At 41.9% G+C, this 18,727-nt stretch overlaps 1 protein-coding gene across 1 annotated transcript in view; it reads right to left on the bottom strand.

Annotated features, from left to right (window-relative positions):
- LOC136843977 (protein argonaute-2-like) overlaps window positions 1-18,727 on the bottom strand; it is a 564,386-nt gene that overhangs the window by 407,190 nt on the left and 138,469 nt on the right. The window contains exon 4 of the mRNA XM_067112994.1: window positions 15,036-15,182. Coding sequence (XP_066969095.1) covers window positions 15,036-15,182 — 147 coding nt within the window. The remainder of the gene's footprint in view (window positions 1-15,035; window positions 15,183-18,727) is intronic.

An 18,727-nucleotide genomic window follows, 5' to 3' on the forward strand; every position in this document is an offset into this window, starting at 1 on the left:
TATTTCTGAGCTTTGGACCTGTGTCACCCAGTGAAAATTCCCCATTAAGCACGAATTTCAGGTAACACATTGCTAAATATGCCAGAGAAAAAGTTATCAGAATGCTAAAGGTTATTACTCAGATCGAACATCTATCATGAAATAGACGCCGGTATAGATAAGGGTGAGGGAATATTGCCACTGCCACAGGACTGTACTTGTAGACAACCCAGTGTCAAAAACCCTGGAACATGAAGGTCGTAACCAACGCCAGCACCACTCAGCCCGCCAACCGACGAGACCCTAGCGCCATCTGTACCATTCCATTCTAGCACGCATTGTTGATCACATGTTTTTCTTGTGCTCGGTATTTTCGTGCCTTTCTTTTTGGATTACCATGTCTTCCAGCCGAATTCACCGCTACTGGGTTAAGCACCATCTTCTTGTGGGGTTTTATTGTTTTCTGAGGCTTTTATTTGGCCCGTAAGTTAACATTTACAGGGTCAAATATCTATGCTCATCTTATGCTCGCTTGCCTCTGCCATGGTGACCTTGGGGTATGCCTGCAGCTTGTTTCTGCAGAGGTTTCTTCTGGGTCATTTACATTTCTTCATGTTTTGTATTTACCCTTCAGGAAGTTCCTTTTGGAGGAGTTTTTCAGGGTCAAGGGATCTGGTGCCAGTACTATTATCATTTCCATTGGGGAGGCTTCTCCTGCTGTTTTGATTCTTTAAATTCCTTCCTTGCGTACCTGGCTCTCAAGACGAAAGTAGAATTTGCCTCCAAGGTGGTGCTATTTTGTTGTCGGTTTTTCTGAATTGTAGGTATAATGGGATGACATGGATATTTATGGATTTAATTTTACCTTTGGCTTACGCCAGGAGCGCCATATTGGTTGCCCACTTCCTGTTCGCTTCGCTGTTAGGGCATACCCTAGCACAAGTTTTTATTGTTTTATATTTGATTTAAATTACATGTATTTGTGTTATTTTGGTTAACTTTAGCAGTACATATCAGTGTTTAGTGATCCTAGCCTAGCCCTCTTGCCCCAATCGTGGGTTAGGCTGTTTAGGGTTAGGCTTTTCATTGTCTCAGCTCCTTCTCTCCTGATCATGCCGCTGGAGTCGAGGAGGAGGCGAGGTTGGTTGAGAGGGTCCCTCTGCCTGTTGTTCCATCCGACCGCACTTGTTTTGGGTGCGCTTGGGCCTCAGACTTCCTCCTCCTCCCTATATGGGGGAGGGGATCTCCCTCAGCACATTGCCCTTCTGCCCCCTAAGTGGGTGGGTTGTTGGTTGGCCTTCTGCGCTGAATTTTCTCTCCCTTCCACCCTCTCTTCCTCCCCTCTCATTCCTTCTCCCTATCTGGCTTTACCAAGTCAGGAAAGGTGAGAATTTTGCCGTTGTAGGCTGCGTTATTAGCCTGACCTCCCTTAGTACTGGCTGGTGTCTTTTCCCTCCCCGGCGCCGTGGGTGGAGTTGATACGCTAGTTTCCGCGCCCGCGGGGAGCCTCGTCAGTGTCTGGGGTTTCCCATCCACTTGGCCTCATCTCTTGACTCCGCCATTTTGTTACTCCCTCCCTGCTATAGCTAGTGGTGTACGCTGGGTCCGAGGTGGTAAAGGAAAGGACATATAAGGACACTTTGGTGAGTGAGGAGCTAAGTGTGATGAAAGCCTTGTTGGAGGAGTGTAAGAGAGACCAGGTGGAAAGAGGAAGAAAGCATGTGCAAGAGAATGTGGGGAATAATGGGAAAAGGAGCTCAAGCAGAAGCCAAGAGAGGTTTAGGAGTGGAAGTGTGGGTGGAGCAAATGGGAATGTGAGGGGAAGGCAGATGGGAGTGAGTAGTAGTAAGGAGTGTTTCAGGTGTAGAGGGACTGGGCATGTGAAAGAGGATTGGAGATGGGCCAATGTTGAGTGTTTTGGCTGTGGAAAGAGAGGGTATATATTGAAGGACTGCCTGCAGGCGAAAGAGTTTAAGTATTTCAGCTGTGGAAAGGTAGGACATCGAGTGAGAGACTGCCAGAGTGGAAGAATAGGAGTAAATGGAAGTCATTGTGGAAATTGTGGAATGAGTGGGCATTTTGCCAGAGCAGGTAAGAACCCTTGGAGCAAGTGAGAAGGCTGTGGAATGGAGGGTCATGTGAAGGAAATCTGCGGTACCAAACCCCAACCTCAGGGAAACTAAATGTGAAGGGGGTTCACAGTGGTGAGCCCTCTGGTATGGAAGAGATGGATGTATTGCATGTGAGAGAGGGGTTTGTGAGTGGGAACTTCTGTTCTGGGGAACGAGTAGATTGTTGTTTGTGTTAGAGTAGAATGTGGTGGAGTGTTATTGAAAGCGTTGATTGATACTGGTTGTAGTGGAAATGTGGTTTTCACAGAGGCATATGAGAAAGTAAAAGAAAACGTAGCATGGAAGCAGGAGTGTGCTGGATATGTGACAGGGATTGGAGGATTGGAAGTGAGGGTGTGTGCGAGATTTGCTGAGTTGGTTGCAGTTGCAAGAATAAGGCTGGAGGAGGAGGATTTCTATGTTGTGGGCAGAGTGAATGAGAAGTATATGTTGCTGGGATATATATTTTTAAAGAAAAACAGGGTAAAAGTGTAACCAGAAATACGAATGGGAAATGAAATGCATGTGAAGTTGTATGAGAAGGAGGATGGACAAGTAAGTTTAAAGATAGTTTCTGGAGTAGAGGTGTATGTGATGGAGGACGTACAACTGCCAAGAGATTCGGAGAGTGTGTGGAGTGTGAAAGTAGGGTGGAGGACCAATGTTGGAGTTGGTGCAGAGTTTGGGTGAAATTGTCATGTTGGATGGTAGCTCTGTGTGTTTTGAGATAAGGCGGGTCACACATGTTCGATGGAATTATGGATGTAAAGGACCCAAAGGTGTGTGTACAGGTGTGTGGGGATGTGAAAAAGAAAAGGTGGAGAGTCATACATCTAGGTGATAGATTGGAAAGTTTAAGAAGTGTAGTCGATTTGAGTGATGAGAAGCACGTTAAGGGATATGATGTGATGGCCAAAGGGGAAAAGTCAGAAGAGTGGAGTAAAGAAATGATTACGGAAAAGGTGAGGTTGAATGAGAAGCTGAGCGAGAAAGAGAAAGAGCCGGTGTATGAGTTGTTGTGGGAAAGAAAGGGTGTGTTGATCCAAGGTGATGAGGACTTTGGGACAGCTAGATTGCCGAAATCCATATTCGGCTGACAGACAACACACCGATTTATCAGAGGGAGACCCTGACATTTCTCGGCTCCGGTAATGTGAGAGATTGAAGAACACTGTGATGAGTTAGAAAGGAAAGGAATGATTGAACCCAGTAAGAGTGCTTGGAATAGTCCAACTGTGCTGGTAAGAAAGCCTGATGATTATTGGAGAGTAAATGAGGTGACAGTGAAAGGAAGATTCCCTGTGTGTACAGTATGCATGGGAAGAAAGTGTTTAGCAAGATGGATCTGGCAAGGGGGTATTATTAGATGCCAGTGGCAGAGGATTGTAGAGAGATAACCGCCTTCTTGACTATGGAAAAACAGTATCAGTTTTGCAGTCTCAGTTTTGGATTGGCAAATGCCCCAGCTGCATTTCAGAGAGCGATGAATGTTGTGCTGAGCAGTTTTCCCAGTGAAAGTGTTTTGGTATTTTTTGACGACAATTTGGTGATGAGTAAGACGGTAGAAGAGCACAAGAGATTGGTGCGAGAGGTATTGAAGTAGTTTGAGGAATTGGGGGTGAAAGTCAAAGTGAGTAAGTGTGAGTGGTTCATGGAACAGGTGAGTTTTTGGGCCTTAAGGTGAGTGAGTCTGGTGTATGAAAGGCAGAAAAGTTTGTGGAGAAAGTGAGAAATTTCCCTCGACCCAGGACTGCGAGAGTTGCGTGGATTTTTGGGATTGATCGAGTTTGGAAGAAAGTTTGTGGAAGATTGTTCAGGAATTGAAAAGCCATTGTCCGAATGGACAGGCTGTAGGAAGAGTACAGCTGTGAGGTGGGATGAAAGGATGGTGAAAGCATTTGAGAAATTGAAAGAGGAAATGGTGAAGGATGTGGAGTTGGCTTACCCTGACTATAGTGCAGATGCCAGTAGGTTGGAAGTGTATACAGATGCGAGTGGAGTGTCGATGGACGGATGTTTGATTCAGAAGCAAGTGGTGAATGGAGCTGAAAGGGATCGAGTGATAGTGTATGTAAGTAAAGCGTTTAGTTCAGCAGAGCAAAAATATTCGACTGTTGTGAAAAAGAGTTGGCTGCGCTGCAGTTTTGTGTGAAAGTGCTACAACTGTTTCTGTATGGTGTGAGGTTCGTGGTATGCAGAGACCACCAACCTCTAGTGTATCTACAGAGAATGAAAGGAGTGGATGCTAAGATTGCACCAAAGGTGGAGGATTTGAGTGATTTTGATTTTGTAGTGGAGTATGTCCCTGGTAAAAAATATTGTTGCAGACATGGCATCTACACTACCTGGGGAAGGTAAAGAAGAGAAAATGAAAGACATAAGACAAGAATATCTGCCGAGGATTGGTAGTAGCACGTGAGAGTAAGGGGGGCCAGTGACTTGATGTTTGAAAGTGTGTGGTATGGAATGGATGATTTGGTATATGAAGGTCTGAAGGTGCGGGTGCCTGGAAGTGTGAATGAACTGAGGGCTGAGGTGTTTGAGGAAGTTTGCAAGAGGCCTGGATGTTTGGGAGTGTCAAATGTGGAACAGTATTGGAAGAGTCTGAGAACTATGATGTGTCCTGGAGTAGCCCCATTTCAGGAGGTTTTGATGGCGGTGAGTAAGAAGCATAAAGTGATTATGTCCATACACAATGGGGGGTGAGAAACCTATAGCATATTGACATGAGGGAGTGAAAGAAGAGAGAGTGAGTTGCATCTGCAGTGTTTGAGTGGGGTACACTGTAACTGGGTTGTAGAGAAAACGACTAGGAAAGGAAGTATGAGAAGGAGGAAAATACTGAAGAGAGAATGCCAGAGTTGTTGGAAGTGGAAGATGATGGTGAGGAAGTAAATGAAGGGTGTTTGGTTGGTGGAAGAGGCTAGTGTCAGAGTGTACACAAGAGGGGATATGTGATGACTGTGGGAGCAGATATCAGTGGCAGACAGTACTGTGGCTTGGTTGACACCGGAGCGCAAATATTGTTGGTGAATGCGCATGATTAGGGATGTTGAAAGAGTGAATAGGAACGTTAAAAGGAGGGTGGTGAATGTGTCAACAAGAGGTATAGCAGGAAGGTCAGTTGGATGGGAGGAGGTGAGGCTGAAGGTAAAGTTGGGAGAGTTTGAGGCGGAAGCTTGTATGAGCAGATGCTGTGTTGTTTCCTGTTTGGGAAAGATTTCTTGAGGAAAATGGATTAGTAGTGGATGTTAGGACAGGAGTTCTGTTGAAAGATGCGGCTGTAATAGGGAAGATTCAAAGCGAGGCAGTGAATATGGCCAGGTTTGTGGGAATGACTGATAGGAGTCTGAGTGAGGAGGAGGATATAGTGGAGTTGGGCAAGAGTGAGAATGAATTGTTAATGCAGAGGATGTTGAGGAGATGCAGCAGAAGTGTTTTGTGGCGAGTGAGTGAGGTGTATTAGATAGGAAGTACCTGGGAGAAGGTGGCCTTTATTGTTGAGTAAATGGATGCAGTTTGCTGAGAGATTTGTGTTGTGTGAAGGAGTAGTGTACTTTTCGAGAGAGAAGATGGGAGACTTGATGTATGTTCCAGTGTTCTCAATGAGTGGAGCAGTAAGGATGTGCATGTTTAGTCCATGAGAAATATGAACATATGGGGAAGTTTAAGTTGACAGCGTGCATGAAAGAGCATATGTTTTTCCCTCATTTGAGGGCGATTTGTAAGATGTGGCAGTTATGTGTGAAAAATGTCAGTAGGGAAAATATCAGTGTATGCTAGCCCACCTGTTTTGGAGTTGAGTGTGAAAGAAACATTTGAGTTAGTAGCAACTGATTGTGTAGCTTTGCTGGTAATTGCGAGAGGAAACGTAGAGTGGTTGTTATAGTAGATCATAAGAGTAAGTCTGTAAGTTGTGCAGCTGTGAAGAATAAAACTAGTGAGAATGTTGCTAGAGTGGTTGGTATGGTCTTGTTGCCTGCGTGTGAGAAAGCCAGCAAGAATGTTGAGTGATAATGTGCCAGAGTTTCTTGGTAGACCGTTTGAGCAAATGTTGAAAGAATTGGGTATCGAGCATGTAGTAACAACTCCATACATGCCGAGTGCGAATGGGTTGGTGGAACGAACCATAAGGACTCTGAGTGAGATGTTACGAATGTTGACTGATAGAGAGAATGAATGGGATTTGTTGTTATGAAGAGTGGTAGCAGTGTGAAATGGGGTCAGTACTACATAAAAGCACTGGCTTTGAATGAAGACGAGCAGAATGTGTGGAGGCAGGCAAGTGAAAGGTTTGAGAGCTGATCTTGACACACTTGCTGCAGAGAAAGTTCGACAGCAGTTCGTAAGGTGGGGAGGAAAGAAAAAAACTAGATGTTGATCTCTCCAGTAGGAAGAAGGACAGCGATGAAATCCAGAAATGGCTGATGTTGAGCAAGTTAGCTGCCAATTTGAAGAAGAAGTCTAAGAGACCATAGTTGGTGGTGGAACACTAGATTTAGGTTGAATTAGATTTTGGGTTCTTTTAGGTAGTCATGGTAATATTAAGACTGAAATAGCTTAAGTTACAGTTCTATAGGTTAAGGTTCTTTTGATAGAAGGGCAGGGGAGCTATAGGATTAAGACTGAGTAGAATAAGTTTTGATGAACTATAGTGATAAGGTTAGATGAGTTTCTGCTCTGTAGATTAAGATTTATTAATCATATCAAGGTTTTTTGGTCACTGTAGTATTAAGGAAATAAATTAGGTTAAGGAAAGTCAATGGTTTTATTTAGTAACTTCGAAATTTGTTCCTATCATCCTATTCAATTGTGTAGCTTGAAGAAGCCCCTACACTGTGGTTAATAGATAAGAAATCCATGAGTAAAATGGGTGTGACAATAAATTTAAAAGAGAACTGTGTTAAAATAGAAGTATTAGGGAAATGAAGGTAAAATTGGCACTTAAGAGTGCCAATTTTGAGGGGGAAGGTAGAAGAAGAATTGTTCCTGGAGGGATGGAAGGGAAAGAGTTTAAGGGAAATTAAAGGTGCAATGATGAAGTTACATCTACAATTTGATCACAGAAGTGGAGATAAAATATGGAAGCTTACAGAAGAAGCACAGTGGAGTGATGGTTTGAGAGAGAAAGAAAAAGAGGAAATAAAAAAGTTATTAACAGACTTAACTGCAAGTTGTGAGGTATGTAAAAGATACAAAAGAAACCCAGCTAAACCAGTAGTAGTAGGATTTTCTTGGAGTAAAACATTTAATGAAGTTATAGCAATGGATGTGGGAGAGACAGAAGAGAGAAAGTTCTTAGTAGTGGTAGATATGGCAACGAGGTATTGTCAGACTTTTTGGATAAAAGACAAGAAACCAGAAACTATTATTAAGGCACTTTTTGATGGGTGGTTTATTATATTTGGAGCACCTACTAAAATATCATCAGGCAACGGGAGAATTTCAAAATGAAAAAGTAAGGAGGATGGCAGAAAGATGGAATATTAAAGCACTGACCACAGCATCTGAATCTCCATGGAGCAATGGAATATGTGAAAAGACAGTAGGCATAATCAAAGAAAGTTTAAGAAAAATGAAAGATGATGAGGAAGTGGATTGGTCCATAGCATTAAGATGGGTAGTGAGTGCTAGGAACTGCTAGATAAATAATGGTGGTTTCTCCCCTAACCAATTAGTATTTGGGAAAAACCCTTCTTTGCCTAATTTAATGGGAGAAGAGAGTTCACGTCCTGCAAGCAGAGAGAAAGGTATGGAAGAAAGCATAGAAAGGGATGCATTGAATGCAATGCATAAGGCCAGAGAAGCGTTTATCAAAAATGAGTCTTGTAATAAAATAAGAATTGCTTTATAAAAAAACATCAGAGAACATATATTTGAAGAAGCAGTAGTGGGAGATGAGGTATTCTATAAGAGAATATGAATGGAGAGGACCTGCTCAGGTAGTGGAAGTATCAGGTAAAACGGAGTGATTAAACACAGGGATTCTTTAAGAGAAGTAGCTAGAATACATGTTACTAGGATTCAAAGACTATCACCAGAAAAAGAAAATATACCTAAAATAGATAAAACACACACTGACTGTGAAGGATGAATCCTGTGCATCAAAGGAAGGGAACATAGATGGGCACGAAGGAAGGAGATTATAATGGGCTGGAGAAGGACTGCAGATACAGAAGAGGCTATAGAAGGAGACTTGGCAGAGGAAACACTGGAAGATGAAGGGGAAAGTGAGGTAACAGAAGGTGAGTTAATAGAAGAAATATCTAAACTCAAAAAGGGAAATAGAGTTAGAGCTAAAACAAAAATACAGTACAAGTAGAAGAATGGACTATTTTAAGTCTTGCAGGAAAATGGTCAAGCAAATCTTGGGCTGGTTCGTACAATGTATAAGACTCACAGTCAGGTGACAAGGGATGGGCTAACTTAAGAGATTATAGTCATGTAGAAGAAATTGAAGATGAAGAGAAGTTTTGCTAGATTTGAAAACAGAAGCGTAATTGAAGCTAAAGAAAAAGAATTGAAAAAGTTGGACAGAAAACAAGGTATATGAGGTAAATGATGTTGGACAAAAAGCTATTTCTACTAGATGGATAGTAACTGAAAAGGTAAAAGGGGGGGGGGGGAAAGGATATGTAAAGCAAGATTGGTAGCTAGAGGTTTTGAAGAAGAAATGGCCGAATGGGAAAAAGACACTCCTACATGCAATGTCGAAATTTTAAAATTTTGTTTGACAGTAATAAAATTGAAAGATTGGAATTGTTATACATTTGATGTAAAAACTGCGTATCTACAAGGTGATGAAATACAACAAAAGGTATATTTAAAACCACCTAGTGAAGATGGTTGGAGTGGATTATGGAAATTGAAAAAAAACGTTTATGTGCTCAAGGATGCGTCAAAGGCATGGTATTGTAAGGTGGTAAAAGTGGTGGAGCCTAAAGGCGAGAGGAGTAGATTAGAACCTAATATATTCTTTTGGCGGAAAAAGAATAAATTTTTGCTACGGAGGAACTGAAGGATTTTTAAAGGAAACAATTGGGAAATTGAAAGGGAAATTGCAAGTAGGAGAACGAGAAAGTAAAGTTTTAAGTATGTAGGAGTAATAGTAGAGCATAAGGAAAATGGAATTTGTCTTATCAGTGGCAGTACAGTATATAAATTCTATAAGAAAACCAGAAGCTAGAAGATTTACAGGTAACAGAGTATTAGGACAAATGAGTTAAGAGTATAGATCAGTGGTAGGACAGTTGAACTGGGTATCACTACACACCATGCCAGAAATATCATATGATGTCAGTGAATTAAGTAAAGCTTTTAAAGAAGGAATGGCTCAAGATATGAAAAAGCTGGTTAAAACAGTGAGAAAAACTAAGAACATAATGGGAGAAGTGATAATAAGTGAGTTAGAAGAAGAAAAGATTTATTGGGAAGCCTATGCAGACGCTTCACTTGGGAATATTGAAGATGGTCATACATAATTGGGTTATGTGATATCTTTGACACACAGTAAGAGGAGAAGTCCCATACGGTGGAAATCCAGAAAATCAATAAGAGTAGCAAAGTCCACCACTGACGCAGAAGCTCTGAGTGTGGGGGAGGCCATAGAAGGAGTGATATATTTCAAACATTTGTGGGAAGAGATAGTAGGAGGGGGAAAATTAGAAGCATTGGTTAAAACTGATAGTAAAACCTTAATGACTGGAGTAAGCAGAGAGATTAAAAACTGATATTGCAGCAGTAAGAGAAACAATAGGATCTGGAGAAATAAAGGGGGTGAGATGGACAAAAGAAAAGCATTAAATAGCCGATGTATTGACTAAAGCTGGAGTTTCAGGGGAAAATATTAAAATTGCATAGAGGGTACAGAATTGGAGAATAATGGAGATTAGAGGGGATTAGGATATGAAGAGGTTGGAGGTGAGGGAGAAGAGATAAATGTGATTATATGTCAGTCATAGAAGTTTAATTATTATTATCTTATTTTTATTTTCTGCATTAGTGAAAGGGCATGGGCGTTACAAAATGCATAAAAAACACGTTTAATTTTATAAGATTTTTTATGGCAAAACATTCTTTATGTTTAAAAGTATCTGTTCGTGTTGTGACGCCACAGGAAGTGACATCATAGGACGACAAATGGCGGGAGGGAGCAAAATGTAAACAATGCAGGCGTGAGGGATGAAAACACTGTGGTGTGGTAGAGAGAGCTCTCTGATGGTTATAGGTTGTCAATTTTGGGTTGTAAGTCTGTTTTGTAGTTTTTTGTAGTCGTAAGCTGGATTATAAAACATGAACGTGAAAAGGTGGGTGGATTACATAACTGTAGCATTTTTGGACAGGTTAGGCTAGAAAAACTTTCAAAACCAACCACTCTCTTTCAAAAAATTTAGTGGTTGAGCCTCTACTAAACTTGAGGACAGACTCTTAAGATGCACAAAAAAAATCATGCTAAAGTAGGCTGACATAATTTGTATGCCATGAAATGTTAATTACTTTCAACTTGTTAGTGTAATATTTTGTATTATTTTCTTATCTAGCCCACTCTTATGCTCATCCTTAATTGCAACTATTCCCCCTTTCTCTCTTACAGTAGGTTGTGACAGAGATCCTATAGTCACATCCTGTAGCAGCATCCTATAGCCGCATCCTACAGCCACATTTTATTGCTGCATCCTATAGCTAGACTTCATTGCTAGATTCTATTGCCATATCCTATGGCCAGATCTTATTGTCATATCCTGTAGCTGCACCCTACAGCCATCTCCATATCGTGTAGCTGTCTCCAGTTACTGCAAAATCCTGGAAAGGAAAAATTACCATGCATGTCTCAAGAAGTTGAATGGTTGAACTACCTGTGAATAATAAATTACACATGCCTCACTGAGAAAACAGAACATTGTTAGGTAGCTGATTTATATGTGTATTTAGGACGGATGGTGTGCTGTAGGTAGGAATCCATTACATTCCACCTCAATGCTGCAGCTGACTTTTGTAATGCTACTTACCAAACCCTTTTGCCAACACCTGCAAACTTGTTTTTCATAACAAGCCAGGAATCCCTGCAGTTATATTCACAGCTGATCCAGACATGCCTTGCCATCCTATATGCTGAGTACACAACAGTTACCTAACCAATGTACTGGATGTGGTAGTTAAGAATCTAGGCCTAAATCCCAAACACACTACAATGCTTGCAAAAGTTGATAGCATCAATGCAGTTATCAGAATTCTATTTAACCTGTCAATTACCTTTCTAATGACCACAAAGAGGAGAGACATAAGCATCCATAACCGACTAACCCTGCAGAAAAGCATCTACCACATCAGTCTGAGGATTTTAGAAGGGGAAGCAGTAGGCTGCTAACCTCCTGTTCTTAGCTGTCAGTATGAGGTCTACAGTTATCAATGTCTCTAATGAAACTTACCTACATGATAACTCAGAGACCATTCTGTCAGAAGTCAGAATCCTTCTGTTGCCTGATCTGTTAACATGCTGTTCCTTCCCGGAACAAACTAAGGAATCAACACAATATTCCCTGCTTCTGTCCAAAGAAGGCTGGGTTCTGCTATACGGAGCATTAAGGAATAAACATCAAATATATCACTGCATGGTTGGTCTAGAAATATTTCTTAATGCATAAACACAGAACACAGCTCTAAGCAAGGCAGTGTGACGATACGGGTGCAGCAACATCTCCCATACATGATGCTTAACAGGTTAAAGTAGGAGTCATAATCCTGTAACCTTTATAACAATACTAGTAGTAAATAATTTGAAATATAGTACCACCTAATATAACCTAAGGTGGTACCTTAATTTTCATTAAGCTACTGACCAAGCTTACACCTTGTGTGGCAGCCAGCAAGGTGGTTATCTTGCTCAGTCTTGTTACAGTCATGCAAGAGTAAGCATCTCTATTTGGTTTTTTGTTTTTTCAATATTTATTCTTTAATAACTCTTCAATGACTCCTTCCACTGGGCAGGTAGTTATACAAAGGCTGCCTCCTTGACAGGTTGGGGAGGCCACCAAGAGGATCATTAGGCTGCTGGAAGATGGTTATCTGTTCTATGGAGGAGTCACATAATTTTCCTGGAACTGGCCCTATCCTCTCAGAAAAATGAAGCCTCAAAGATAACCCATATCTTCTTGGTTCTAGACAACAGGATGCAGATGACGAGTACCAGTCAGGTTCATCTCCTCTTAATACTCACAATATATCCTATGGATGGCTCAGGCAAGGAAGTAGCACTTGTCAGCAACCCACCTCACAGATCACTAACTGTGACAGCAGACTCCCTGTCAAGGCACATGGCGTCTTTGACCTATGGGATATTGAACATAACCTCCTTAAAAATTATATCCAATCTACTTCCACATTCTGAAGTGGACCTGTTTGCTATACGGGAGAGACTTCCAGTGCATGTCTCTAAACCTAAACATTCAAGCAATAGGAAGAGATGGATTCCTACAGAATTGGAACAAATGGAGGGTAATCTACCTCTTTTCTCCATTGTCCTGGATATTGAAAGAGTTGAACATACTGCTAACCTGCAACAGAACTGCCTACCTTTGGCTCCAAATTGGCTTAACAGTCATTCTGTTCCACTAAAACAATGGGCAAAGATATCAATTTTATTGCCATCTGTCGTTCTATCAGAGACAATTAGAGGGAACATTGTCAAAGCATCTCTATGCACCATGAAAAATCACAAATTTTTGAAGTAATTTGTATTTTTCCTAACTATACAAAAAACCTGAGGTCCTTTATATTAGGAAACACTTTCAGTGAAGCTGGAAATGGCCATTAAACTTTCAACAAGGTGTTTAGGTAGTTAACTACCATCCCTAAACATTCCAATTTTCCTTTCGGCCCAAGTATCAGATTGAGGGTGGCATGAGGTGGGCATGAAATGTATACATAATGTAAAGGACCTCAGGTTTGTATAGTTAGGAAAAATACAAATTACTTAAAAAATTTGTGATTTGCTCCTACATGATACACAAACCCTCAGTCCTTTTGCATTAGGAAAACTCACTTGTTGGAGGTAGGAATCTGAGGGAGTCTCTAAACTGACTGGAGTTCGCCACACCTGGGATTCTCTTTCTGGTCGACAGAGGAGTACTGTCTCTGGCATATTGACTGGAGTATAGGAACTGCATGATCAATTGTCACACTTCTGGACCTTTTCAAACGAGTGAGGGAAACGTAACCTCATACGAAACCAGGCTAGGATGAATCCAAAAGTTGGTGACAGTAAGGCAAATATGAGTACTGGGTTTGCTTATTGTCAGAGTCTCTTTCCTCCCCTTGCTAGGGGAAGGAGTGGGTTTGCTTCTATAAATCTAAAGATAGAAAATAGAACGGATGCTCGAAGTGTAGACTTACCTGCATCGGCCACCAGTTCCAGCATGCCTTGGCTCGAATCCCACTCTCTGCCCGAAGGAAGAGAAGGAAGGATGACGAGGAAGGAGGAGGAGGAGAGGCCAGTCATTCACGCAATCACTCTTACTTCCATAACCAAACACCTTAAGCGAGATGCTACCTATCCTCTTAGAGGAGTTGGGTAAGCTACACAATTTGTGGCAACCTTAGGAAACTGCAAAAGACCACAGATCCAACTAGGAGACTGCCTGGAGAGCTGCCATAGCGGTGGCCTCCAGGTTTGCTGCCTCTTGCTGCGTGAGGGAGACCCCTTCTACAGCAAGGTGCTGCAGCGAGAGACCCAGACCTAGATGAACCAGGTCCGAGTCAACCTGCTTAGTCGACAAAGACCCCTCTGAAGGCATGTAGAATCACTTCTGTCGAGGCAGAGGAGGGGGGAGGAGCTTGTCCGAGCGGTTCAACCAAGGACTTCTCTCACCCTGGGACAAAATGATTCACCTGGTTGAATATCGCCTTGGCAAGCGCTGACCACCAAGACCTTAAAGCCCCACCAAAGCCTTGGTGTTCCTTCTTGGGACCCCAAAAGGATTCGAGGCGCAAAGGATGAGCCACAGAAGAGGCCGTGGGCCCTTCCCTGAGATCGTGCTGAAGAATCAGCGCGATGATCTCTGCAAAGGTTCTCTGTATCTCAGAGGTGTCTGCATCCTGAGGAAGAGGACCTCCGAGTCCTTCCAGGGTGTGGTCCTCCCGAGCTACTCTCCCTGCAGGAGGGAGAACCTCGGCAGACCCCTGGGATCCCTCCTCAACTACTCGGACTATGACCGAGCTGGTCCAAGAACCGAGCCTGGGGTGTAGGCCTCGCAGCCGAATCCCGAGAAGAAGCACTCATCAGAGTCCCTCCTGAGCGACTCGTGTCTCCCGGTAAACCCCCAGGAGGTTGAGGGGACAGATGAAGGGGGATCGGGCACTCCTACCTGTCCTGCCCCTGCCACCCTACACACACATTGTGATTTTGTAATTTAAATGTGATGAAACTAGTCATAAATCAGGCCTTAAACAAAAGCTGCAAAACTGACACTTGAGTAAATTTTATGGAAAACTAGCATTGATCTCTTGCATGTGTTTACAAGAGTGAGCACACAACAAAGTGAACATATCTAGAGCAACCAAAACAATGTGAAATAGCCCAGAAAATTTGAAATCAGTAACAAATAAGAGAGCGAACCAAACTACACGTAGATGAATCAGTGAATGTCTACCTGTAGTAAGTCTGAACAACATGGGGGGGGGGAAAAAGGGGCACCTAGCCAGGCAAGGGCTGTTGCTGTTTTTGTTCCAAGAAGCTGCTGACAGCAGCAATGAGTAAGCACATCAAAAATGATGGGTTTGCATTCAAAATTAAATTTTACTTTTACAACTTTATTTTCTTACACGTCAAAAAAGGAAATACTACACTCTCTCTGCAGTCTAAAAATAAATTAAAATAAAACAATATATTTACCTTTCAACACTTATCTTATTTTTTATTTTAACAAGATAAACCATTGTATACAATACCTGGAAAACAGTTGCTGGTGCATCTTTTCGAACACCATGCTGTGAGGACTGCAAAAATGTGTTTAATTCTGAGAGACTTCTTTTGTTGACAACTTTAAAGATGACCTGATAGTTGAGTGGCTTCCTGCCGCCAGTTGCTAAAGAAACCTGTTCAAGTATTGCCAGTCGTTACTCATAATAAAAAATACTGTCCAGCTAGTAAAAACTTGAATGAGACATGAAGGGAATCATAAAATTCTTTGGCCAATTTTGGTATGTCATAACACACAGCACCCAAATAAGTATTTTACATATGCTTCCTTAATAATACTAATTGACAATGAAGACAGTTTTAAAATATAATTAACCTAATAAGATATAATAAAAGGCACATTTAGCTGCTTACTGGTACTGCAAATACTAAAACTATATCCAATGAACATTATTAATCTCAAGGGACACAAAAAGTGTTAAAAAGTGTTGCAAACAGGCAGGCATGGCAATATAAATATTATTATTTGCTAGGTGATAAAACTGAAAATATTTATTGTAATAGGTTTCATACATGTTCACTCCTTAGAATGAATCAATTTTTTTACTGAAGCCAAATACCACAATAGAAGACCTATGGCCTCAGCATAACTTTCGAATAAATGTAGAAATATACATAACGAAATAGAATCCAATAAGGGACCATGTATTTTAGCACTTAAAAATTTATCACTTTATGAATCCCTTGAGGTGTGTCAGTTTCCACTCATGCTCAACAAAGAAAAGAATCCACTTGGTCTGTGCATCTAAGCTGGTAAGTCCCTCTTGACTGCAAAATTGCCATTTCATATGTCTGCTGATCTTTACAAACATTTTGACTCTGTTCCTCAGAAACTGACCAGTTCTTTTCTTTTTCTTTCTCTATTATTTTAAATCTTCAGCTGAAAACTTTAATGAACAGAGTCAACAGAATTTATACCCACCTGAACTCCAAAGGAAAATCAGAGAGAAAAATAATAGAAAAAAGTGATAAATAAACAGGTGTAGAAAATACATGTAAAACTGATACTGTACACCTGACACTTAAATTGAGGAGAAACCAGAAGAAACCAAGAATAAATTTGCTAATCACTAAAAAATTTGGAGGTCAGAAGATTCTGTAACTACACTAGGCAAACTAGTACTCCACATTTGAGCTGTAGCCAAAATAAAACTCCTGGCAAACTGAGTAGTATTAAACCTGGTAATAGAAAAGGACACACTCTTTGCAGAAGCAGCTTGCCTAGTGTTGTGAACAAAAACAGCTTTGCTTTAAATGATTGTGCTCTTATTTGATATTTCAGTCTATATTAACCTTCACTTCTGTATGGTGATGGTTTTGCCTTAATTATTTATAGTTAGAGTATTTAGGACTTCAAATACATGTATTGAATACTGTTTAACTGAACATTCCCATTACTGTAGTGTCTTACTATTACTGTTGCTCTTCTGTTCACTTCTTCTTTATTCATTATAATAGCCCTATTTTATACAAATATGCTTAACAATGAGAATTTCAGACCTTTGCCACACATAGTGCACTTCTTTTTTTTTCAGTTTATGCTAATACCAATTGATGACAGGCTAAATGATCTTTTATGTAGTTATACAGTCCATTTTTCTTTTTCTTCAAAAGTTTATTGTTAAATGTTCTCAACTTCCTGCCATGATTATTAAAAACTAGATATGTGATAATCAATCTATATTTCATTCACCCATCTTAAAAAATCATGGCATTTTTGTGACACTCATGATACAGTATGTGGGTCTCAGGTCTGAGTGATCTGAGCCCCTCAGTTATGGATTTGTTAAATAATTAATCTTCATAAAGGCTTAGTGTATAAAAATCAGCATTTCCTATAAACAATGCTATAATTGTATGAGTACAGGCAGTCCCCGTTATCGGCGGGGTCTCATTTGTGAGGGTGTGATGATAACCGAAAATCGCCGCTAACCGAAAATCGGCGATTTTCGGGGGTTATCGGCGCCTTTAACCGAGCCCACCATTAACCGGAGACTGCCTGTAGCTCAGAGAGAAGCCTATTTTATAAGGTAAGAGTTTATTATCCTCTGCTTCAGATGTGCTTTAATCCAGCTGCATTTAAATCTTCCAAGGACTACCAATTCAGTTCCCATGGCTAAGCAAATGGAACTGGGTTTACATGAGCTTTTGGAAAATCTGTCTGACGACCTTCCCCAATCCAAAAAAAATTATTACTCCCCCACTTTTACTACACTGGCTGTAAGTGCAACCAATGTTGCTGAAGTTCCCAACCACTGTAAGCAAACTTGTTTTCATTGCTGCCAATTACAGGGAGTCCCTGGTTATCGGCAGGCTCGATTATAAGTGATCTGGTTTTATGGGGCTTGTCTAATGACAAAAATTGGCAATTTTCGGTGCTGAAAATCACCAATTTTCACCTATCGGCGCTGATAATTGGGTATTGGGGCCAATACATACATAACAGGGGAACCGATAACCGAAAATCACCGATTTTCGGTTATCATCACACTGTCAGAACGGAACCCCTGCTGATAACCAGGGACTGCCTGTACTTTGCTAGGTGCAGTATTTCCTCAAGCTTTCTTAGTGAATTACATCCTTACAGGCAGTCCCCCGTTATTGGTTGGGTTCCGTTTCCGACAGCGTGACGATAACCGAAAATCGGCGATAATAGCGCCAATCCCTGGTTATTGGCACTGATATCCGGTTACCAGCACCGATAACCAGGGGTCGGTGCCGCCGATAAGTGGGGAGCAGCGCCGATAACCGGAGATCGGTGCATAACTGTGCTGAAAAACAAGACAAGCGCCGTAAAACTGGATTAACAGTAACCGAGGCCTCCGATAACTGGGGACTGCCTGGGGCGGCGGCAGCAAGGGTGGCAGCATCATCAAGGGTGGTGGTAGCAGGGGCGTAGGCTGGCAGGAGCAGGGACGACAAGGTTGGCCCTTCCTAGGCTTACATCCACCCTATCCTCGGGCAGATCTGGAGCTCGGGCAGGGGGCGGTGTTGAAGGCCACCAGATTGAAGCTTATGAGGCATTCCCGCCACCCGAAACTGATGGGACACCTCCGGTGTCCGAATTGTACCCACAGTAGAGGATGTAGGCATTCTGAGGGGCCAACTGAAGGAGGCATTTGAGGAGCTTCTGTGTCCACTCCCTGGTTCTCCTGGCTAAGGGATAATGGCCGATGAGTTGACCAAAGAGATCAACCCCTCCCATGTGCCTATTGTAGTGCCCGATGACAGTAATATTGGACACCTAAACTCCTATCACGTGAATCCTCCGGCCCTGCCGGGACAAGTGGTTCTCTTCTGCTGAACGACTCCTTCTTGATAGACTGGTCATAAATCATGGGGCACGAGTCGGACCCCTTCCAACAGATGACGGATGACTTCCCTTTCCGCCGCTAATCTGTCTCTCCTCTTGCCAGATGTTGCGGCTGGCTAGTGAACCTCTTTGAGGACATTTAGTCCCACGCACTAACCGAAGGGTACCACTGACGTACACTTGCTTCATACAGTTCCTGGGCCAGGGATACCAGTTATAATAAGTATCCATAAACAGGTGGTATCCCTGGTTACGGAAACGATCCACAAGACCGAAGACAGTGTCATGCAGCGCTGGAGAAGACCCCGAAACACAGAGAAGTCAAACCACATATCCAGTGTTGGACTC

The sequence above is a fragment of the Macrobrachium rosenbergii genome, chromosome 12 (assembly GCF_040412425.1).
Source record: "Macrobrachium rosenbergii isolate ZJJX-2024 chromosome 12, ASM4041242v1, whole genome shotgun sequence".
NCBI classification, from domain to species: domain Eukaryota; kingdom Metazoa; phylum Arthropoda; class Malacostraca; order Decapoda; family Palaemonidae; genus Macrobrachium; species Macrobrachium rosenbergii.